General features: G+C 42.9%; 1 protein-coding gene across 1 annotated transcript in view; it reads left to right on the top strand.

Moving 5' to 3' along the window:
• Window positions 1–24,410, top strand: part of LOC121868917 — a 31,261-nt gene extending 6,851 nt beyond the window's left edge. Inside the window, exons 3-4 of the mRNA XM_042369952.1 lie at window positions 8,951–9,078; window positions 24,234–24,410. Coding sequence (XP_042225886.1) covers window positions 8,951–9,078; window positions 24,234–24,410 — 305 coding nt within the window. The remainder of the gene's footprint in view (window positions 1–8,950; window positions 9,079–24,233) is intronic.
• The last annotated feature ends 432 nt before the right edge of the window (window positions 24,411–24,842 follow it).

The following is a 24,842-nucleotide window of genomic DNA, read 5'->3' as shown; positions in this document are numbered from 1 at the left end:
TTCTTCGTCAGGTGTTACAATGTACACTTTTATTTTGCTAAGTGTGTGAGTTGGTAGTAAGGATGGTGTTGTGTCACTTATAATATGTTGCACTTATTAAGAAATGTTATTATAGAAAACTTTATTACGTGGATAAGATGTCAAGGAGAATGGTCTGTGTTACGTATCATTCTTTACCTACCTATTTAAAACACGTTATTGTGTACACTTTAAAATTAGGTTAAGTGGTTAAGTTAATAATGAGGATGGGTTAGGTTACACACGAATTTTGTTGTGCTTATTAACATAGTGATTACCTACATTTTTTAAAGTCTGATAAGTGGCGGAGTCGGCAATGAGTCTGGGCCAGTAGTTGCCACACACCGCCACCATCGACGGCTGTCTGGACAAACCTGATTTGCCAAAACACAAATTTCACGTCGCGGCTTATCCTTGCTGGCTGCTGCTGCTGCTGTACCAAGTGTCGTGATTTATCACTGACGGGAATAATCGTCGACGTGATTAATTAGTTTCGTTAATAATTATCGCTTGATGGGCACAGCAGCAGCGACGGTGGTGGAAAGAAAACGATCAGGCGAGAGAAAAAATTGACTGGGTGGTTCATGGCAGCATTTTCGCCGCGTCATAGCCTAGCCAGGATATGATTGGTCAGTGTAGAACCCAGTCAGGACATGATTGGTCAGAATCCATTGACGTTTGTTCTGACGTGTCATACAATTATTGGTTGTTTCACCTCACCAATCAAGACGTCAACTGATTAACATTAGAGTGGTAAAATTGTCAGTAGGTTTTAATTAACTTTGGTTTTAATTTAATTTCAGTTAAGTTAAACTGAAAAAAGTAAAAGGACCAATAATGGAAGCCATCAATAGTCACCAAGGACCAATCACCACTCGTGTTCACCTGTATGTATTGGACACTTGGCAGCACCTGGCAGTTAAGTTCTTGAGGATCATTAGGTGAAGGGAATGGATTATTTTTTTATGTATTTTTTTTCTTCATTTTCTGGTTCTGATAATGTCATGAAAAACAGCGTTATTAGATATAAACAATCGTATATATATGACCCACAAGTACAGGGTAGATGATGCCAGATGTTCAGGGAATTTTGTCCGCAACTGTATGAGGATTTTTTTCATTCTATCAGAGCGATCAGTAGTGAAGTTATCAGTGTGGCTATATTTCAGTTGTAGTACAGGTGTTAGGTTAGGTTAGGTTAGCACTGATTTTATTAACTTAACGTAGGTTTACTTTGTGTGGATAGGTCAAATTAGGTTAGAATAGATTAAGATTAATATTGATAGGTTAAATTAAGTTCCAATTCATTAAGGTTTCATTTAGTACATAGAAAACAGTACCATACCTAGTTTAGTGTCGTTTTTTAATTAGGAATATTATTACAATTACTTAAAAAGATAATTGTTCGGTTTAATTACGAGTTTTTACTAAGTACTGAACATATTTCATTTTTGTGTTGGTAAGTCGTATTAAAAACGAACCAAAATGAAAAGTAAACAGTCGAATTAATGTTATTTTAAGCTTCCAGTGTACAGAGTAAATATTCATAACTTGTATCCAGATTACTACCGGTGGTGACTTGTATATGTCGTGTATAAACTTAATATTCATAAGTTTTATCTAAATTAGTCTACTGCCTGTGGTTATGGTGTGTTTAGCTTGTAAGGCTTTCTATCTAGCGTTCTTTAGGGGTATTTCAGGTGTGTGTGTGTGTGTGTGTGTTGTGTGTGTGTGTGTGTGTGTGTGTGTGTGTGTGTGTGTGTGTGTGTGTGTGTGTGTGTGTGTGTGTGTGTGTGTGTGTGTGTGTGTGTGTGTGTGTGTGTGTGTGTGTGTGTGTGTGTGTGTGTGTGTGTGTGTGTGTGTGTGTGTGTGTGTGTGTGTGTGTGTGTGTGTGTGTGTGTGTGTGTGTGTGTGTGTGTGTGTGTGTGTGTGTGTGTAAAGAAAACAACGTTTAATATGTGTTTCTGGACCCCAATTTAGAGTCATGCCAACATTAGTTTACACTTGTCACATAGACCAGGAGGGTGTTGTCCTGTACATAAGAACATAAGAACATAAGAAAGTGGGATACTGCAGGAGGCCGACTGGCCCATACAGGGCAGATCCCTTTCACACCCATCCCAGCACTTCCATGTGCCTATCCAACTTCGTCTTGAAGCTCCCTAGCGTCCCCGATCCTACTATAGCACTCGGTAGTCTATTCCACATATCCACAACTCTATTACCAAACCAGTGCTTGCCTATATCCTTTCTGAATCGGAATTTATCTAATAATAATAATAATAATAATAATAATAATAATACACAAATTCAAAGCCCCTTGCATCTCATTTTGATAAACGGATGGTGAAAGATATTCCTAGTTTAAATGGATTACCTGCTGCCACACCTATAGTGACGAACATCTGACTGACTCTCTCTATCTTGAGGTGACCAGCTTATATACAACCCCTCTGAGACACAACACCAAGGAGAAGAGAGTTAGTTTTAGGAGTACGAGTGAACCTTGTACAGAGAAAAATTTATTGCACTGGTTAATGTCTTATGATTGTTTACCCTTGGCGGCGAACCCAGGTACTTCCCGCCAAATTTTACGCGCGCATGACGTCACGAGATAGACACAGCATTCTTAAACGGAGGTCCGTATAGGGTGAATTTTTCCCCTTATAGTAAGCGAACATATGTAACTAAGGTAGAGTGGCAGTGCAGTTTGTAAGGCCATTAAAATCTCTTATTTGTTCCCTGGCAGAGTAAAACTAGTTGGACGTGACATCATCATAAGAGGGGAAGAAAAATATCTCATGAACGCTTGAGAATCCTTGACCAACATTGTTTACATTCTTCGGGGTTTTTCTTCTCGCCTGGCAGGAAGGATTTATACGATCAAATAAAGATAAGAGAATGCCAGAGTCGAGGTACACAACAAGACAGTTAAGAGTGGAGTCGAGTGAGTTTTATTTTAGAAGTTTTAACCAATCTTAAGCATTAGGACTGAAACCCATTAAAACAAGGTCGCAATAAGACTAGAACCCATTAAAACTTAACTACTATACCTATTAATGCTAACCTTAATAAGTATAAATTAAGAGAAGTGACACAGAAATGTTGTCTTAACCTACCGACAGTTAGTGAACGAAAAACATCACCTTCGCTAATAAACCCTTTGTTATCTTGGGGTTCGTTAGCTGTTGAAGAGAACACACACACACACACACACACACACACACTCACTGAGAGAGCAAGGCAATCACTCTTGTTTTTGTCGCTCGCCTCAGAAAGGTTCAGATAACAACAATAAGACGACACAATTTGCCACCGTCGTTTGTTTTCGTGGAACAGCAGGTAGACAAGAAAGACAAAGATGGAGTCACTTACAAGATGATTTTGTTTTTGTGGTTGATAGATGTGTGTGTGTGTGTGTGTGTGTGTGTGTGTGTGTGTGTGTGTGTGTGTGTGTGTGTGTGTGTGTGTGTGTGTGTGTGTGGCAGACTAAAAAGGTGGAGTTGATATCATGGACTTTATTTATATATTGTGTTGGTTAGGTAGTTTATTTCTCACTGTAGTACTTTATTATTATTTTATATTTGTAATTTTTTATGTTTGTTGATATTTTGCTAGTGGTGGATGTGGCCTTACACTAGCAGGTAAGAGAGAGAGAGAGAGAGAGAGAGAGAGAGAGAGAGAGAGAGAGAGAGAGTGACGAGAGACGAGAGAGAGGAAGAGCGAGACTTTTAGAGAGACTTAATGACGAGAGACGAGAGAGAGGAAGAGCGAGACTTTTAGAGATGAAAGAGAGAGATAGAGATTTAAGAACGAGAGAAGAGAGTGAGAGAGGAAGAGATATTTTTAAACTAGAGATAGAGAGAATCGAGGTGTCCAGTACGTGTTGAGTTGTCTTAGATTAAGGTTTAGTTAATTTAGGTTGGATTTATAAATTACTGTAGTAGGTCTAGTTATTTTGTCTTTGCTGCCATAAATCTTTACTTTATACACAGGCTACGGTACATCCGGCTCTTTATCGTTTATATTATTTTGAGGGCCGGACCCGGAGTGTAGTATCAGCCAAGAAATTAACGCACAAAAACTTGAGACACCGAGGCCCTGAACAGCTGAGTGACGGCCAATACTGCGCTCCAAAACGCCAGCTGAGAGCCTCTCCCCTGCCACCCGTCATTTACACCTTGTTTTGGTTTTTCATTTACGGGGGAAATTTTACCGCCAAAATTAAATATTAAATATACGTAACGCCGTTTATAATGAGGCCTTTTTTTATTATTTAATGGGTGAGTTTTATTTTTTCTTTATTATTCATATGAACGTTTTTTATTCCTTTACTAGTGATAATGAGGTCAAAGTTCTTATTATTTTTTGTTAGTAATGATGAAGGTGAGTTCCCATTTTCTTTGCGTTATTATTAATATTGGTTTAATGAATAGTAAGGACTTAGAGATGCGTTGAGTAGGGAGGAAGGGGAGTGAAGGGCTGGGGAGAGGGAGGAGGAAGGGAGTGAGAGGACCTGGGTAGAGAAGAGAAGAGGGAAAAGAGGGAGAGGAAGTAGGGAGGGGCTGAACTAGGTAGGGGAGGGGGAGAGAGAGTAACTAGCTTGGGGAGGAGAAGGAAGGAAAGGGGAGAGGGAAGGGGAGGGGGAGAGAGAAGCTGGATAAAAGAGAGGACAAGACCATATCAGATCACAACAACCTGGAAAACCTGAGAATATATTGAGAGTTATGACACGAGGTACTGTCTCTCTTAAACAAGTTAGAGATTTTAATGAACTGAAGTATAGGACGGTGTTATCTTGTTATCATTCTAGGTGTTATCTTGTTATCATTCTAGTTATAATAATCAGTAAATTCACTGTTATTTTTGTTTTTGTTTTCCAATTCATTGTTTAATATAAGGATTTTTAGGTCATATGATGATTAACTCTCCTCTCAGCTTAGTTCACCTGATGATTGAACACCCTAACCCTACCTGGATGGGGTTAGATTAGGTAGGGTTTGATTAGATTAGGTTAAATTAGTTTAGGTTAGATTAAGTAAGGTTAGGTTGTGTTAGTTTTGGTTAGGTTTCGGTCAGGTTACATTTGGCTAGATCTGGTTCGATTAGGCTAGTTTAGGCTAGGTTAAGTTATGTTAGGCTAAGTTAGGTTAAGCTAGTTTAAGATAGGTTAGAGTAAGGATTTTTGTTTTATTTTTAATCATCAGGCAAAACAAACTTGTGATCTGGAACTTCTAATATAATGGAATATAAACTCACCTCTGTGGCGACGGGAACCATTTACCGACCAAACAACTTCTACACTATAACGCTCACCAAGGAAGCTAAAAAAAAGTAGGGCGGCACTTAGTCAATAGCTCAGAATGATGAAAAACCTGGAGGTCGATTGAGCAACCCATTTACCTCACATTTACCTCACATTTACCTCACTAAGACCACCGTTCAGAGTTTATTGATTATTATATTGCCTGGCTGGTTAAGGGGGTTGGGTCACTAGTGGCTGAAGCACCGTGTATAATAAGGTCTATCAAGGTTCAAGGGTAGATCAATATGGTTCAAATCCACGCAACCAGGACAAGATTGAAGTAAGGTCCACGTCCCAGCCTAGTAAAGTCCATTCCCAGCCTAGTAAAGTCCATTCCCAGCCCTATAAAGTCCATTCCCAGCCCTGTAAAACCCATTCCCAACCCAGTGAAGTCCATTCCCAACTCGGTAAAGTGACTGTCAATCCTTAAAACAAAAATTACCCCAACACCCGTCTACTAATTGCCCCGAGACAGGTAAATATAAAACAAGTTCCCTACAACAATGAACAAAAATATATATATACCTATTAATACGTCTCTGGGATCTCAATAAGTAATAAAGTATATATTTAATTGGGGTTTTCGTCAAAAATCCATATATGTACATACGTTCGACTTATCCTCGTTCACATCTCGCACTGACGGATAGATGGATAGATGGTTAGACAGAACAGTATTTCCACCCCCCCCCCCCCCTCCCCACCCAACTCCTAATCGGCTTGTCCATTATACACGACGAGGGACAAATACCGAAGGTGGATAAAGTTAACTGTTGTGTTTTCTGAGTCAATTGTTGTATCAGAGTGTGTGGTAAAAAGTTTATTTCAGTGGTTCAAAGTTAGTACGATGTTGTTGTTGTTTTTTTTGTGTGTGTGTGTGTGAGAGAGAGAGAGAAAGAGAGAGAGTAAAGAAGACATAGTGAGGTAATATAGAGATAATAGAGAAAAAGAACACTACAGATATATTAAACACCATAACAGCATCAAGAGCTATAGAAATCAGTGGCCTCTCATATTAGCTCTCAACCTTGTGACTGGCCTGGCTGCCCTACACACACACAGTATCTACCCTTCAGATTATGACCAACACCACTACAGCGACCAGGAGGAACATGCTGGCTACTTGACGTGGGTCATCTTCTTCAGTGACGTGTTGTGTGACATGGGGAGGAGGGGTGAGGGGAAGGGGAGGAGTAGAGGGGGAGGGGTGGTGAGGGGAAGGGAGGTGGAGGGAGGTTGAAGAGGACAGAGAGAGGGGTGGGGGGAGAGGTTGGATAGGGGGAGGAGAGAGATGGAGAGAGGGATGGGGGGAGACAGAGGCTGGGGAGGAGGAAGTTGGATTATGATGATCCACTTTTTTATCTCTCTCTCTCCTCCTCTCACACACTCTGAACTCTCCTGCACTCTAAATCCTATATAACTCTCTCCACACACACACACACTCTCTCTCTCTCTCTCTCTCACATTCAGTCCATAATCCTCACATTCCACACTCTCCTCCTCCTCCTCCTCCACCTCCTCCTCCTCCTCCACTGTCGGGCGCGAATTAGTCTCTAAGTTGGCACATTTACACACACACACACACACACACAAACGTTTATACACACTAAATTTGTCGTTCACAGTACTAGAATTTTGCTTTTACGTTCAATAAAGTATTATTTATATAAACTATTCCATGTTAATCTCTGATAATTTTCACACTTACAGAAGCAAAATTTAACATATGAAACTTTGTGAATACTTAAATATCCGGATGAGAACAGGGAAGGGATGACGATGACGATACATTAGGGTCATTCTCCACCTCGTAGTGTAATGTCATCAGGTGGTGTTCATGCCCTGGAATGTTCATCGTCTTTGTGTTGATTTATATTATATTTTATTCATCTTATTCTATTATTATTATTATTATTATTATTATTATTATTATTATTATTATTATTATTATTATTATTATTATTTTTACGTTTCTCTTGATTTTTAATAATTTTGTTTTACATCTTTTTTTTATACTCTTTTTAACATTGTTTTTTTTTTTTTTTTTGTAGTTAATTTCTTTCCTTGTGTGGGGGAGGTGGGGTGGTCCTTTGTGTGGGGAGGGGGTAAGGTTCCTTTCGTGTATTGTATTGTGTCCTGTTAGTTTGTTGTTCCTTATTTTATTTGTATTCCTTTTTGTTGTCTGTTTATTTACATTCTTCTTGTTTATCTTGATCTTTTTATCATCTCTAGAAAACTCTCCCTTTTCATCAGAAGGTTTGTCTGTCATCGTTTGCTCTCTCTCTCTCTCTCTCTCTCTCTCTCTCTCTCGTGACATTTTATCAGGTTTTCAGTTTTTTCTTTTATCCTTCAGTCGTTTTTTTCCTTTCATATCCGCCGGTCAGCCTTTCACAACCTCCTCCCCTCCCACGCCTCTGTAGGTTCTCACCCACCCCTTCCCCACGCTACACTGGGTTCTAACGCGTCAATGGGTTCTGACCACGTACTCCCTATACGCTTTTTACGCCACAATGGGTTCGAACCGCGTTTTAGTGGGTTTTGACCACGCCTTGCCACGTTACAATGGGTTCGAACAACGTTTTAGTGGGTTTTGACCACGCCTTGCCACGTTACAATGGGTTCGAATCACATTTTAGTGGGTTTTGGCCACGCCTTACTACGCCTCGACTTATTCTAACTAAGTCTTTCTACGCCTCGACGGATTCTCATCAAGCCTTGCCACGCCCCAACGGGTTCTGGCAGCAACTTATAACGCTGCTGTTATGTCTTACCGCGCTCTTGTTTATTCCTGCTGTGCTTTCTCACGCCTTCTCTGCAGCTGGTCACGCTTCCTCACACTTCGGTACGTCCTAACCACGTCGTCTTACCTGTCAGTGTAGTTTAACTACGCCTTCTCACCTCTCAACGTATTTTAACCACGCCTTCTCACCTCTCAATGTATTTTAACCACGCCATCTCACCTCTCAATGGATTTTAACCACGCCTTCTCACCTCTCAATGTATTTTAACCACGCCTTCTCACCTCTCAATGGATTTTAACCACGCCTTCTCACCTCTCAATGTATTTTAACCACGCCATCTCACCTCTCAATGTAATTTAACCACGCCTTCTCACCTCTCAATGGATTTTAACCACGCCTTCTCACCTCTCAATGGATTTTAACCACGCCTTCTCACCATTCATTGGATTTTAACCACGCCTAGACGAGTTCTAACCACTCCCCCTATTCCCTAAAATTTGTCCAACCAAACTTTCCAGGATTCTATCCAACCTCTTCTTAGTTCTAACCTCGTTCTCCCATGCTTAGAGCGACCTAACCTTAGTAAGTTCTAACCACGTAGGTCCAGCATCAAACCAACCCCATTTCACACCTTGAGGGATTCTAACCACGCCCTCCCACGCCTCGACAAGTTCTAACCACGCCCCTTCCATACATTGGCAAGTTCTAACCACGCCTCTTCCATACCTAGACAAGTTCTAACCACGCCCCTTCCATACCTAGACAAGTTCTAACCACGCCCCTTCCATACCTTGACAAGCTCTAACCACGCCCCTTCCATACATTGGCAAGTTCTAACCACGCCTCAGCAGATTGTAACCACGCATTTTCCACGTCTCTCCCACAGTACCCAGCGCGACCATCCTCAACGGGCCCGAGATCTACGTACACCGGGGCTCTCTCATTAACCTCACCTGTATAGTGGACCACACCACCGAGCGGCCATTGTACATCGTCTGGTACCACTATAACGAGGTAAGACCACTGTAACAAGGTACCACTATAACGAGGTAAAACCACTAACAAGGTACCTCTATAGGTAGTAGGTAGTAGGCAGCTACCAAACAGGGAGGTACTACCGCCTGGGAAGATATTGGAAGCATAATGTGTTGTCTAATGGTAGACCCTGCTGCCATATGGCACCACGAAAATTGTGACCAAGTCTCAGGTTGCTGATCTGACTTTCTGCCTCATTTACACACAATTGCAGGGTCTCAATTGTTTCTCTTACTATTAAGAACACAACATACATATTTTGTTTCTCACTTTTGATCTTTTTTCATTTGTGTATTTCTTTATGGTTCTTTAATATTATTATTATTACATTTTCGCCCCCCAGGCCCCGATGTGGGTCAGTGACCTGTGCCCGGGTGGGCTAATCCCTTAAAAAAAAAGAAAAAAAAAAGAAAAACAAAATTAAAAACAAAATGTACCACTATAACGAGGTAAGACCACTGTAACAAGGTACCACTATAACGAGGTGTTAATATTTGTCTTGGATGTTAGTTTTAGTCAGACAAAATCCGGACAACTTTAAAATCCGGATAATGGAGAGTGCCGGTTAAGTGAGAGTTTATTATAGGTTAAATGTATCTAAGAAAATGCTAGTTGTAATATGTATTTTTATTTATCTTATAAATAGCCTTAATTTATATCTTTATTTTTAACATCAATTGAAAAAAAAAATCTTGTGTTTGATTACCAGATTTGTTTTTTTTAGTGTATTGAAAATTTAATAATAGAATAATTTGGGTAAAGTAATGCGTGTTGTATGACAGACAGACAGACAGACAGAGTGAATGTATATGTGTGTGTGTGTGTGTGTGTGTGTGTGTGTGTGTGTGTGTGTGTGTGTGTGAGTAGCGTGTAGGCGTGGCAATGAGCCTTGACAAATAGCAGAGAACGTTGCCTGTGCGTGAGGGCGTGGCAAATGTGACAGTGTCATATTTGTCATGGCAGAAATGAATGTAGGGGAGATAGTGGGTGTAGATGGGATAATAAGTGTATGGAACGGCATATTGTAGGCGTGGTCGACGGGCGGAACACAGGCAACAACCGGAAGACACACACACGCACACACACACACACACACACACACACACATACACACACACACACACACACACACACACACACACACACACACACACACACACACACACACACACACACACAGCTCATTTCACACCTCGTTACCCCACCAAACCACCACCATCACAACACTATCTCCTCAGTCGTGTGAACATCAGACTGGTGTTTGTGCAGGCGACTCTAAGCTCAGGTAATGACTAGATTGAATGACGGTAATTGGCAGGTGATACGGTGTTTTTGTGTTGATAATGGTCGAACAAAACAGTATTAGTCGGACAAAGATATACATAGGTAGACAAAACTTTCAATGCGGGATAAAAAATATGTACTTGCCGGATAAAAAATATGTACTTGCCGGACAAAAATATCACTTGCTGGACATAAACCATTATTTTACTTGTTTTATAAAGGTCAAATGACTCGAAACTCAGCTAAAAAACACGACCGAACGACGATAACTTTCAGATGATGTACAATGTTTATGTTGATAATTATTGAACAAAACTATTAATTGGCATGACAGAAACATTACTTTTTGGACAAATATAATAATAACTGAATAATTATAACAACAACAGACAGCTGGACAAACTAAAACAAATAAATGATTAATCGTTACTAACATGATAACAAAATTCAATAAAGATAACTTATCATGTTTCCTGTGACGGTACAAGAACAGAGCTAAGATGTAACTCGATCTTGGTACACTGAGGAGTAGCTGGTGACAGCCTGACCTAGTATATACTGGGTGACTAAGAGAGTTACTTTTTTGGAGCATTATAGTGCTATGTCATACGTGACCCTCACCAATGTTGTTATGGACACAGAAAGAATTTGTCAGACACATACACAGAAAAATGCAGAAACAGACAACAGAAAAAAAACACACACACACACACACATTTACAAAGATACATAGATATACAGAAAAAAACAGACTTGGGCACACACAGAGAGAGTAACACCCACACACATTTACAGACAGAGATACGATACAGACATCCACACAGCGTCCGCCATCCACACAGCGTCGGCCATCCACACAGCGTTGGCCACAGACTCTTCACATTTCTTGAGTTTCGCTTAGAGATGGCGACAATCATCTCCACCGTGACTTTACATTAACACCTGTCATTCATATTGCTGGCCGCACATGAAAGGCAATTGGACACACACACACACACACACACACACACACTAACGTTTAATTCTTTACTTAACACTTACTAAAACCATCTTTATTACTTAACATCACACTTACAACCAACAAAATTATCATGAACACAGTACGGTATATGCAAAAGAAATGGTCCAATAATATGTCAAGTCCAAAAAGTGAGAAAAGGCACAGTATGAAAAACACGAGAAGAGCGCAGCATTAACAAAAAACGGGAAACAACGCAGCATTAACAAAAACGAAACAACGCAGCATTAACAAAACGAAACAGCCCAACACTACTAGAGTATTTCCGAGACCTTATTTTGTGACCTTTAGATCGTCGAAGCGTAGATCATTTCATTAAATTACCTGTAGCAGCCTCAGTGAATGCAACACCTGCACGTTAACTCTTATTTGTTGGGTGGCGTGGGTAGGCGTGGTTGGTGGCATGGGCGGGCGTGTAGGGTAGCGTGGGTGGGTGTGTAGGGAGTCGTGGGTGGGCGTGTAGGGTAGCGTGGGTGGCGTAGGTGGGCGTGTGGGTGGCATGGGTGGGCGTGTGTGTGTGTAGGTGGGCGTGTGGTGGCGTGGGTGGGTGAGTAGGGTGGTGTGGGTCGATGTGTGGGTGGCGTGGGTAGGCGTGTTGGGTGGCGTGGGTAGGCGTGGTTGGTGGCATGGGCGGGCGTGTAGGGTAGCGTGGGTGGGTGTGTAGGGTAGCGTGGGTGGGCGTGTAGGGTAGCGTGGGTGGCGTAGGTGGGCGTGTGGGTGGCATGGGTGGGCGTGTGTGTGGTATGGGTGGGCGTGTAGGGTAACGTGGGTGGGTGAGTAGGGTAGTGTGGGTCGATGTGTGGGTGGCGTGGGTAGGCGTGTAGGGTAGAAATGGGTTGATGGGTGGGTGGGTGGGTCGATCTGTGGGTGGGCGTGTAGGGGAGTGGCGTGTGGATGGGCGTGTGAGATAGCGTGGGTGGGCGTGTGGGGTAACGTGGGTGGGCGAGTAAGGAAGTGTGGGTCGATGTGTGGGTGGCGTGGGTGGGCGTGTAGGGTAGAGTGGGTTGATGGGTGGGTGGGTGGGTCGATCTGTGGAGTGGGCGTGTGGGAGTAGCGTGGATGGGCGTGTAGGATAGCGTGGGTGGGCATTTAGGGTAGCGTGGGTCGATGTGTGGATGGCATGGGTGGACGTGTAGGGTAATGTGGGTCGATGTGTGGGTGGGTGTGTAGGGTAGCGTGAATGGGCGTGTAGGGTAGCGTGGGTCGATGTGTGGGTGGCGTGGGTGGGCGTGTGGGTGGCGTGGGAGCCATGGTGTAGGCGTAGGCATTGAATTGGGGGGTTAAATTATTTATATAAAGTTATTCCTCTGGCGTCTGATGTTCTCTCTCTCTCTCTTTCTCTCTCTCTCTCTTTATATATTGTTGAAGGAATTAAATTGACTAAATATAGCACAGTAGTCTACTTTCTGAATCAGGATTATACATATAGTCAACACTGAATTAGCTATAGAGAAAACATCATTGTATTCTATAAATAATTCATGTTCACATTCTTATCACCATTATAATTAACAAAACTGTTAATACCTAGTACAGTCATTCAAGTTATTTCTGCTACATTTAATCATTTTCATCATGTACAAATTTATTTAGTAATGTAATGTTTCTAAAATTATTTTCATAATTTCATTTTGCAATTGAGGTAATGCAAATCAAATACATAAATCAACCTCTGGTCTCATTTACATATTCAAATAGACTGTATGTAAGGGCAACATCTTTCCTGACTGTACCTACCTACCTACCTGAGCTTTGGGGAAAATGATGTAACAACATGCTCATTAGACAGCAAAAGTAATATACTATTAATAACATCGGTACTAACATTTTATTTAAAATTGTTAAATCAATTATCAACTTAATGGAAGCCTTTTTAAGGGTGATTGTACTGCAGCAAGTTATATTAAGTAGAATTTGTATTAACTTCAGTACCAATAGGGAAACATTAATTGACACAGACTACTACAGGGTACTAAATACTACTACTCCATCTTTGAACACAACATAACATAGTGATGTTCATCTGTGAATGGAGTATATAAGTTACAATTAGGATACAATAATCATATTTTAATAATTGATTATTACTCTTTAAATGTTAGATTATGATTATTACTATAATTATATTTTTATTCGATTATGATATAATTTTCAGAAAACAAATATTATGATTTGATTATGATTACATAATCAATGAAAACAAATACTAGTACTTACTTAAACCCGAGTAATAGCTTTGAAGCCATTTATATACGTTTGGAATTTGATATCTATCTATATAAAACAAAGAAGTATGTCTGTTTGTGTGTTTGTGTGTCCGCACGAGAATCTCGGAAACTACTTTACCGATCTGTAGTGATGATGGATGGTGTTATATGTAGTGATGATGGATGTTATATGTAGTGATGATGGATGATATTATATGTAGTGATGATGGATGAGTTATATGTAGTGATGATGGATGGTGTTATATGTAGTGATGATGGATGAGTTATATGTAGTGATGATGGATGGTGTTATATGTAGTGATGATGGATGTTGTTATATGTAGTGATGATGGATGATATTATATGTAGTGATGATGGATGAGTTATATGTAGTGATGATGGATGTTGTTATATGTAGTGATGATGGATGATATTATATGTAGTGATGATGGGTGGTGTTATATGTAGTGATGATGGATGGTGTTATATGTAGTGATGATGGATGGTGTTATATGTAGTGATGATGGGTGGTGTTATATGTAGTGATGATGGATGATATTATATGTAGTGATGATGGGTGGTGTTATATGTGGTGATGATGGATGGTGTTATATGTAGTGATGATGGTTTGTGTTATATGTAGTGACGATGGGTTGTGTTATATGTAGTAATGATGGATGGTGTTATATGTAGTGATCATGGTTGATGTTTATGTACTGACGATAGGTTGTGTTATATGTAGTGACGATGGGTTGTGTTATATGTAGTGATGATGGGTGGTGTTATATGTAGTGATGATGGTTGATGTTATATGTAGTGATGATGGATGATGTTTATGTAGTGACGATGGTTTGTGTTATATGTAGTGACGATAGGTGGTGTTATATGTGGTGATGATGGGTGGTGTTATATGTGGTGATGATGGATGGTGTTATATGTAGTGATGATGGATGGTGTTATATGTATGAAATGATAATGGATGTGTGCATATGTAGTGATGATGGATGAGTTATATGTGGTGGATGGTGTTATATGTAGTGATGATGGATGAGTTATATGTGGTGATGATGGATGGTGTTATATATGATGATGGATGATGTTATATGTAGTGATGATGGATGGTGTTATATGTAGTGATGATGGATGGTGTTATATGTGGTGATGATGGTGTTATATGTGGTGATGATGGATGGTGTTATGTAGTGATGATGGATGGTGTTATATGTAGTGATGATGGATGGTGTTATATGTGGTGATGATGGATGGTGTTATATGTAGTGATGATGGATGGTGTTATATATGTAGTCATGATGGGTGGTGTTATATGTAGTGATGATGGATGGTGTTATATGTAGTGATGATGGATGATGTTATATGTAGTGATGATGGATGTTGTTACATGTGGTGATGATGGATGGTGTTATATGTAATGATGATCGGTGGTGTTATATGTGGTGATGATGGATGGTGTTATATGTGGTGATGATGGATGATTGTTATATGTGATGATGGATGGGTTATATATTGGTGATGATGGATGGTGTTATATGTGAAGTGATGATGGATGGTGTTGCCTATTGATGATGGGTGGTGTTATATGTAGTGATGATGGATGGTGTTATATGTGGTGATGATGGATGGTGTTATATGTAGTGATGATGGATGATGTTATATGTAGTGATGATAGATGATGTTAAATGTAGTGATGATATATGGTGTTATATGTGGTGATGATGGATGGTGTTATATGTAGTGATGATAGATGGTGTTATATGTAGTGATGATAGATGGTGTTATATGTGGTGATGATGGATGGTGTTATATGTAGTGATGATGGATGGTGTTATATGTAGTGATGATAGATGGTGTTATATGTGGTGATGATGGATGGTGTTATATGTAGTGATGATGGATGGTGTTATATGTGGTGATGATGGATGGTGTTATATGTAGTGATGATAGATGATGTTAAATATAGTGATGATGGATGTTGTTATATGTAGTGATGGTGGGTAGTGTTATATGTAGTGATGATGGATGGTGTTATATGTAATGATGATGGATGTTGTTATATGTGGTGATGATGGATGGTGTTATATGTAGTGATGATGGATGGTTATTATATGTGGTGATGATGGATGGTGTTATATGTAGTGATGATGGGTGGTGTTATATGTGGTGATGATGGATGGTGTTATATGTAGTGATGATGGATGGTGTTATATGTAGTGATGATGGATGATATTATATGTAGTGATGATGGGTGGTGTTATATGTAGTGATGATTAGACAATAAAAATAATAACAGTTTAGTGCTAAAAAAATATACTTTGCTGTACCGTTGTAGTGAAAAACATGGTGGAACTTACATACACCGTTAATGAACTATTGATGGAAGAAGAAGTTTTGGGGACTGAACAGTGAGATAATGTGGAGCCTCCCAGAGGGTGGCGTCCTACCGTGGCCTAGCGAATGAGCGTTTCTGCTAGTATTATATATAAATCTATCCAATACATTACTGTTTGTGAGCTACCGAAAGTTATCAATGGCAGAACAACGAAAAACTTGCGCTGAATTTAACTCCTCTAAATTAATGAATTCGGATCTATTATCACCTCTACCCTTACTACACAAGAAGATTAACATGTCCAAGTCTTTCCTTCGATGAAATCCAGTCCAGAAAAAGAGAAATGAGAATAAAAGCAGACAGATAAGTTCCTCCACTCTCTCACAACGTGTTTAGGCGACTGGTGCTGTCGGCCTTCAGTTGTGACTTCACCATCAGATTTGCGAGGGAGACCCAGGCCTTCTCCATCTAGGTGGCCTTGGGTGAGGTGAGGTGAGGTTGTTAGGTCGTCAACCACTAGACCAGGTGTTTGAGCTGAGCCAGTTGGGACTCACTAACTCGTTCACTGACACTCTCTCTTATTTTATTTTTCAAATATCTTACAGCTTTCCTAACCACACATCTGCCCTAGCCACACACCTGTCCTAGCCACACACTTGTCCTAGCCACACACCTGTCCTTGCCATATCTGTCCTAGCCACAAACCTGTCTTAGTCACACATCTATCCTAGCCACACACCTGTCTTAACTACATAACTGTCCTAGCCACACATCTGTCTTCATACCTCTCCCTATACACACATCTGTCATGTGACAAACAGAGACCTGAGATGGGGAATGTAATCACACACACACACACACACACACACACACACACACACACACACACACACACACACACACCCCAGCTATAGTGTTTTCAAGTCATGTTTTCAGTGTTTGTTGACTAGAGAGAGAGGTGTGTCCATATTTGTACTTATTCTTGTCTGCATATCTTTTATAAAAGGTTGAGAAACAATTGCATTGGAAAGAGTGTGTGTGTGTGTGTGTGTGTGTGTGTGTGTGTGTGTGTGTGTGTGTGTGTGTGGCAGAGACAATGTTGCATTTCGGTTCATGAACATGGATGTGTTTACTAAATGTCCTTCCATTGTTTGTGACACAACGACACTACATGATCATGATACACACACACACACACACACACACACACACACACACACACACACACACACACACACACACACACACACACACCTTTACACACAACACACACCGTGAAGGGAAGCCAGACAAGGCAAACAACTGGTAATTCTCACCAGCATCACACAGCCACACATCAAAGCTCCCCGAGTCCCTCTCACCACACACACACTGCTCCCTCAATAAAAGTTTCTCCTATACGCCTACATACTGTACAGTCTCTTTTACACGGTCACCACTATCGCCGTAAAGCATTAAATCAACGTTTAAAGTGTCACCGAAACTGTACCGGTATTTTCTTAACTCTAGGTAATCAGGACACGTTTGGATGGGTCACTTTAGTTTAGTTACGTCATAAAATCAATACATAGAAAATTGCTTGAAATTGTACCTAGACTAGACCAGTGGACTATAATTACAGTAGATGCGTTCTCACATTCCTAGTTATAATAAGACTATACGTACGACTGTTTCATAATCTGGACACTAGACCCAGATTTTCAAAGGTTCGTAAGTTATTTTTGCCTCTTAATACTGAGGATAAGGAGGAGAGAGGGCGAGAAGGGAGGGAGAAAACGCATCACGGTGAAATAATATCAACGTTACATTTTAGCTGCCGTCTGTGAGTGAATCATTTAATGCCACTTTTTGTCTTCCCATTTAGGAAAGGAAAAATAATAGGGTACGAATCTTTTAAGAATCTACAATATGGCTCTTAAGTGTATTAATATATCAGGGACTTTTTACCCTTGCTCGCCTTGATCCTATAAATGTACTTTAGTCCTCGTGATGGTTGATGCAATTTTTTTGACACATTTAGACACATCAGTTTGGTATCAGTTTCTTCTCGATATACTTTCTGTTTGGGATTTGGTTCTATCGTCTCTCGTGATTGTGTTCTATCCCGCCACAAAACACAAGCCAGTAGTATAGAGTAGATGTCTCACACTCTCATCTTGCCATTAGTGTTGGAGTACCCTAGGGAACACCTCGTCTCCTCTTCTCTTTCTTGTGGATATTAGTTAATCCTCTAACTTTAACGAGACTCCACATGAATTCGTATGCACATGATGTCATTCTTTATAGCCGTCTCTCCGCACGATACACAAAAGGTCATTCTATTCTCGGCTCTTGTTATAAATGTGATCGCCTCGACGTTAAAATGATACAACAATTCGTTCCACACCACCTCGCCTCGTATCGTCATCATTAAACAGTCAATAAATCTTAAAAAAATCCCAAAATATTCTCTCTTTTTTATCCACGTATCAACATCTATCAGCCATATAGTTTAATAATTATTACTGTAGATTAGTATTAAGTCGATCACCTCAGTTATTTCTTCACTTAGAGGAGTACCCAAGTAGAGACTCTATTCTGGTTAGGATATTTTACCCCCACCTACCTCGTACACCTGTAGGATACCTCGTCACTGTGTCGCCCTCTCTCCCTCCCAGCACACGCCCTCCTCCCTCCCAGCACACGCCCTCCTCCCTCCCAGCACACGCCCTCCTCCCTCCCAGCACGCCCTCCTCTCCCTCCCAGCACCGCCCTCTCTCCCTCCCAACACCGCCCTCTCTCCCTCCCAGCACACGCCCTCCTCCCTCCCAGCACACGCCCTCCTCCCTCCCAGCACACGCCCTCCTCCCTCCCAGCACATGTCCTCCTCCCTCCCAGCACTCGTCTTTCGTCTATATATAACGGAAAGGTTTTCTCCCGTAGGGCACGACATCGTCTATTATCTGTGAAATAGTAGCTGCCTCACTCCTCCTCTCTCCTGCAGTGTGCAAGGCAAGACGACCCAGCAGCTTGACTCTAACACACTATGACAGCTGCGTTTACTGGGTATCACCACCTTCACCCTAACCTACCCACACTGCTTGCTGAGACACGTACACTTGTCTCCACCCACGCATGACGTACACACACACACACACACACACACACACACACACACACACACACACACACACACACACACACACATAATTTTTATCATCAATTCATCTGTTTATTTTCAACCATTTACAATAATCACCTTCAACACACTTTTCACATCCCACGAATACATACTGTACATATCAACAAGTACGTATGTGTCTGTGTGTGTATCTGTGTGTCTGTACGTATGTGTGTGTGTGTGTGTGTGTGTGTGTGTGTGTGTGTGTGTGTGTGTCAATAAAACACTGCGTCATATTGAAGAGACACTTAAACTACAGAGAACAAACACATGAGTTGGTTCTTCTTAATCTCTTCCTCTTCATGCTCTCTGCTGCGTCACCCGTGTGTGGGAGTCTTCGGTTTTTGTGAGTCTGTCGGTGTGTAACGTGCGTGAAGGGTGACGAATGTTGGTCCCATTCCCAGTGTTTATGTCAACGAGGAGAGGAGAGGGAAGGAGAGGAGAGGGTGGTAGTGGTAGTGGTAGTGGTGGAAGGACTAGGGATATCGGTGGTGGTGGTGGTTGGTGGTGGTGGTAATGGTGGTGTTAAGGATGGATTATGTGTTAGTAGTTGTGGTTGGTTTCAGAGTGATGTTAAAGTAATGGTGGTTGGTTTTATACTTGGTAGTTGTCTGAGTTGTTATTGTTGTTGTGGACCTCTGGGTGGTATGGGTATAATATTATTTGTTGGTGGTCTTTGGGGTGTGTGATGGTGATAGTGGTGGTGGTGGTAGGGGTAGATGTGGTGGTGGTGGTAGGGGTGAGGGGTTAGATGTGGTGGTGGTGGGGTGGTCGTGATGGGGGTTAGATGTGGTGTTGGTGGTGGTCGTGAGTGGGGTGGATGTGGTGGTGGTGGTGGGGTGGGTGTGGTGGTGGTGGTGGTGGTGGGGTTGGATGTGGTGGTGGTGGTGGTGGTGGTGGGGTGGATGTGGTGGTGGTGGTGGTGTGTGGGGGTTGGATGTGGTGGTGGTCGTGGGGGTGGATTGTGGTGGGTGGTGGTTGGTGGTGGGGTGTGGTGTGGTTGGTTGGTGGGGTTGGTGTGGTTGGTTGGTGGTTGGTGGGGTTGGATGTGGTTGGTGGTTGGTTGGTTGGGGTTGGTGGGGTGGATGTGGTGGTTGGTTGGTGGTTGGTGGTGGTGGTGGGGTGGGATGTGGTGGTGGTGGGGTGGTTGGTTGGTGGGGTTGGATGTGGTGGTGGGTGGTGGTTGGTTGGGTTGGTGGTGGGGTTGGATGGTTGGTTGGTGGTTGGTGGTGGGGTTGGATGTGGTTGGTGGGTGGGGTAGGGGTTGGATGTGGTGGTTGGGTTGGTTGGTTGGTTGGGGTTGGATGTGGGTGGTGGTTGGTTGGTTGGTTGGTTGGGGTTGGATGGTTGGTGGTTGGTTGGTTGGTTGGGGTTGGATGTGGTGGTGGTTGGTTGGTTGGTTGGGGTTGGATGTGGTTGGTTGGTGGTTGGGGTTGGATGTGGTTGGTTGGTTGGGGTTGGTTGTGGTGGTTGGTTGGGGTTGGATGTGGTGGTTGGTTGGTGGTGGGGTGGATGTGGTGGGGTGGTGGTGGTGGGGTGGATGTGGTGGTGGTGGGGTAGATGTGGTGGTGGTGGGGTGGATGTGGTGGTGGTGGGGTTGGATGTGGTGGTGTGGTTGGTTGGGGTTGGATGTGGTGGTGGTGGTGGTGGTGGGGTTGGATGTGGTGGTGGTTGGTTGGTTGGTGGGGTTGGATGTGGTTGGTGGGGTTGGTTGGTGGGGTTGGATGTGTGGTTGGTGGGTTGGTGGTTGGTTGGTGGGGTGGATGTGGTTGGTTGGTTGGTTGGTTGGGGTTGGTGGGGGTTGGATGTGGTGGTGGTGGGGTGGTTGGGGTTGGATGTGGTGGGTGGTGGTGTGATGGGGGTTGGATTTGGTTGGTTGGTGGTTGGTTGGTTGGTGGGTGGATGTGTGTGGTGGTGTGGTGGTGGTGGTGGGGTGGATGTGGTGGTGGTGGTTGGTTGGTGGTGGGGTTGGATGTGGTGGTGGTTGTGGTGGTGGTGGGGTTGGATGTGGTTGGTGGGGTGGTTGGGGTTGGATGTGGTGGTGGTGGGTCGTGATGGGGTGGATGTGGTGGTGTGGTTGGTTGGCGGTTGGTGGTGGTGTGGTTGGGGTGGTGGTGGTGGTGGTGGGGTTGTGGTGGGGGTGGTTGGTGGCAGTGTTGGTTGGGGATGGTGGTGGTGGTGGGTGGTGGTGGGGTGTGGTGGGTTAGTGGGATGGTTGTTTGGTGGTGTGGTGGTGGGGTGGTGGTGGTGTGGTGATGATGTGGTTGGAGGGTGGTTGGTGGCGGTGGTGGTGGGGGTGGTGGTGGTCGTAGTAAGGATGGTTGTTGTAGTAGTGGTGGTGGTGGAGGTAGTGGTGGTAATGGTGATAATGGTGGAAGGAGTGGTGGTAGGGATAGTGGTGGGGGTAGTGGTGGTCGTAGTAAGGATGGTTGTAGGAGTAGTAGTGGTGGTGGAGGTAGTGGTGGTAATGGTGGAAGGAATGGTAGTAATGATGATGGTAATAGTGGTGGTCGTCCCATGAGTCGTGGTTCTTTGTAAAGGACGACCTCACCTCTTTTGTCTCTCGTGTAGTAGTGTTGCCGACAGTGATGACGTTAGGTTACGTTACGTTAGGTTATGTTACGTTAGGCTAGGTTAGGTTAGGTTAGGTTATGTTAGGTGAGAGGGAAGGTGAAGGATTGAGGGAGGGAGGGAGAGAAGGAAGGAAAGGGTGGAGAGGAAGGGTGTGAGAGTGAGAGAAGAAGGGAAGGAGGGAGAGGGAAGGGGAAGGGTAGAGTGGGGGAAGGAGGGTGTGAGGGAGGGAGGGAGAGAGAGAGAAGGAAGGGGTGGGGGGAGTGGAAGGGAAGGGTGTGAGGGAGGGAAGGAAGGAGGAGGTGGAATGCCAAGTAGGGGTCTGAGTTGCTGGCAGTGGTGTCAGGTGTCGGTGGCACTGGCACTTGACACATATACACTCTTGTGTCACCACGCCTGCTGAGTCACAGTCATGAGCTGCTGTCATGTGTAACCCCCCTGATGTGTGTGTGTGTGTGTGTGTGTGTGTGTACCTCTGACATGTGTAGACTATCCATGTCAAGTGCACAAATGTCATTCTTGCGCACCCTAGTCAATGTTGTGCACATCCCAACCTCGTGTACGATTGTCAGTGCACCCTCCCCCTTAGCTTTCAATGTGCACCTCGTAAACTTCACCCGTCGTGTACCTCAGTGAGATCCACCTCTATTGTGTGCACCGTGTCGTGTATGTAAGTGTGTGTATGCACCATCCACTCAACAAAAACAAAATAAATCACCTTTACGTCACACCAGAACAAAACCTAAAACATTATATTCCACTAAAACGTTCATAAAACTTCCTTATCTTAACACCTTATCGTATCCTAAATTGATCTCATCTTAAAACAATCTTATCTTAAGCGATCTTATCTAGACCATAATTTGCATACTTCGCTCTACTAAAATCTGAAGACATATTATACTGACTTTACACGCACGATAAGTAAAGTGTTAGATAGTGTGTGTGTGTGTGTGTGTACAGTATGTATGTATGTATGTATGTATGTACAGTATGTATGTATGTATGTATGTATGTATGTATGTATGTATGTAACTGTGGAAGCATCGAGGCTGCCACTATTCATGAACTACTACGCTAGACTGGCCATGTTACCCGCATGGACACAGTAGACTGCCAAAGCAGCTACTTTACACTACAGTCACCTAACGTAACGCTGGCGGGCAACTGAAAAGGTATAAGGATAGTCTTACGACAAACCTGAAAAAGTGCCAAATCGACCCCCTCACCTGGGAGTCGATTACTCCACACCGTAACGCTTGGAGGAGCACCACACAGGATGTGTCAATGCCTTTGAGTTAGCCCGACTGCAAACTGAGGCAGACAAGCGCCAACGCCCCTCCCGCACTCGATGTAGCCCTCCACACGTGCAACATCTGTGAAAGACGCTGCAGGTCCCGTATCGGCCTCTTTAGTCACCTCAAAACTCACCAACCTACGTAGGTGACATCCCTAATACCTCATATCATTATATCATAGCTGGATGATCGTCATACTCGATTGTGTATGTATGTATGTATGTATGTATGTATGTATGTATGTAAGTAAGTGAAAAAGAAGGAGAAGGAAGAGGATATAGGTGAGAGATAGGAGGAGAAAGGATAAGAGAAGAAGAAGAGGAGAGAAGAGAAGGAGGAGGCGGTAAGAGGGCAAGAGGAGGACAAAGGAGAGAATGGAAGAGGGATAGAGAGAAGGTGGATAATGAGGGGAGGAGGGGGGGGGGGAGGTGATAAATATAGAGAGAGGGATAGTTATAGTTCATAAAGGGAAGGGGAAGGGGGTGATACATAAGGGGAGGGGGTTGTCATGGTTCATAAAGGTGCGGGAAATAGCTAGTGGGGTGATGGAGACAGACAGACAGACAGACAGACAGACAGACAGACAGAATTACACCCCATCCTCCAACAAGTCACTACCACTAAAAAAAAAAATCACAAATCAGGTCACTCCAAATAATCTCAGGTCATCCACAGGTCACTACAGTCCTCACAGGTACAGTACTTACAGGTGAGTGATCGACCTCCTCCAGGTAGGTGATAGACTACAGGTATGAGAGAATCAGAAGGTAGTAAACATCTTCTCTGACACAGGTAAGAGCCATCAAGGGAGATAGTTAAGAGCCAGAAAAGGGTTCTTCATTTTTACCTCCGCTGGTTAACTAAATTACCCCGGGTGAGTGAGATGGGCCGAAGTTAACTGCTGGTAAGTATTCTTCTTTTTATCACTGGTTAAAGTCTTGGCCAACAACACAATTTCTACGACCAGTGGGGTAAAATTTAATGAGTTTTAGTTTTCCAGGGATTTTTTTTACACTGATTCTAGCCACTCAGTCCTGGAGCTGTAGATCGTCTTACAGTAGTTCTGGGTACTTGCAGGTATTAATGAGAGGTGGGTGTCGTCTGGCGGGTGATTAGATTACTTTAAGTTTACAGGTATCCAGGTTATCGATAAGTACTTATTAAGATCACCAGGTAACTACAAATCACTCTAGTCCCCACAGGTATACGGTACTTGCAGATAATTAATGAGTGATTGGGCCTCCTGCAGGTGATAGACTACGAGAGTGTGGGCGGGAAGGTGATAGTGACACAGTCTGGCCACAACACCGTCAGTCACCTGTTGGTCGAGAGGGCCAAGTCCTCATACTCCGGCAAGTACACCTGCCGACCCTCCAACGGTGAGGACGCCACCGTCATGCTACACGTCCTTAACGGTGAGTCATGATCAACACCAAACCTTTAACAGAATTTCTCTCTTTATTTTTTCACAGGTAAGTTTTTATGGATAACAAACGATGATATATATATATATTCTCCTCTTCAGTGGTATTTAATAATTAATAATAAACTTCTAACATCTTTTTTGATTAATTTCTTAGATCTGGAAAATATATTAACTATCAGGGGTGTGTCGAGGGCGTTGGGTATCTTTGTCTTAGTGAATATTTCAAAACATTTACTTGTGTCTAGCATCTGGTTGTTCCTGGATGGTAGTAAACGTTCACCTCCTTCTGTTCTGGGTTTACTTCTCTGGGGTCAGATTCTCAAAGGTCGTAACGATGATGGCGCCTTGTATAACTGGAGATGGGAGTAAGCACCTGGCTAGCTGTTATACTCCCAGCCTCTTAACCCACGTTATGACCCGGCCAATCTATAC

The sequence above is a fragment of the Homarus americanus genome, unplaced genomic scaffold (genome assembly GCF_018991925.1).
Source record: "Homarus americanus isolate GMGI-L3 unplaced genomic scaffold, GMGI_Hamer_2.0 scaffold47430, whole genome shotgun sequence".
Classification (NCBI taxonomy): Eukaryota; Metazoa; Arthropoda; class Malacostraca; order Decapoda; family Nephropidae; genus Homarus; species Homarus americanus.
Note: the sequence above shows the minus strand (reverse complement) of the source record. Positions and strands in the feature narration are given on the sequence as shown.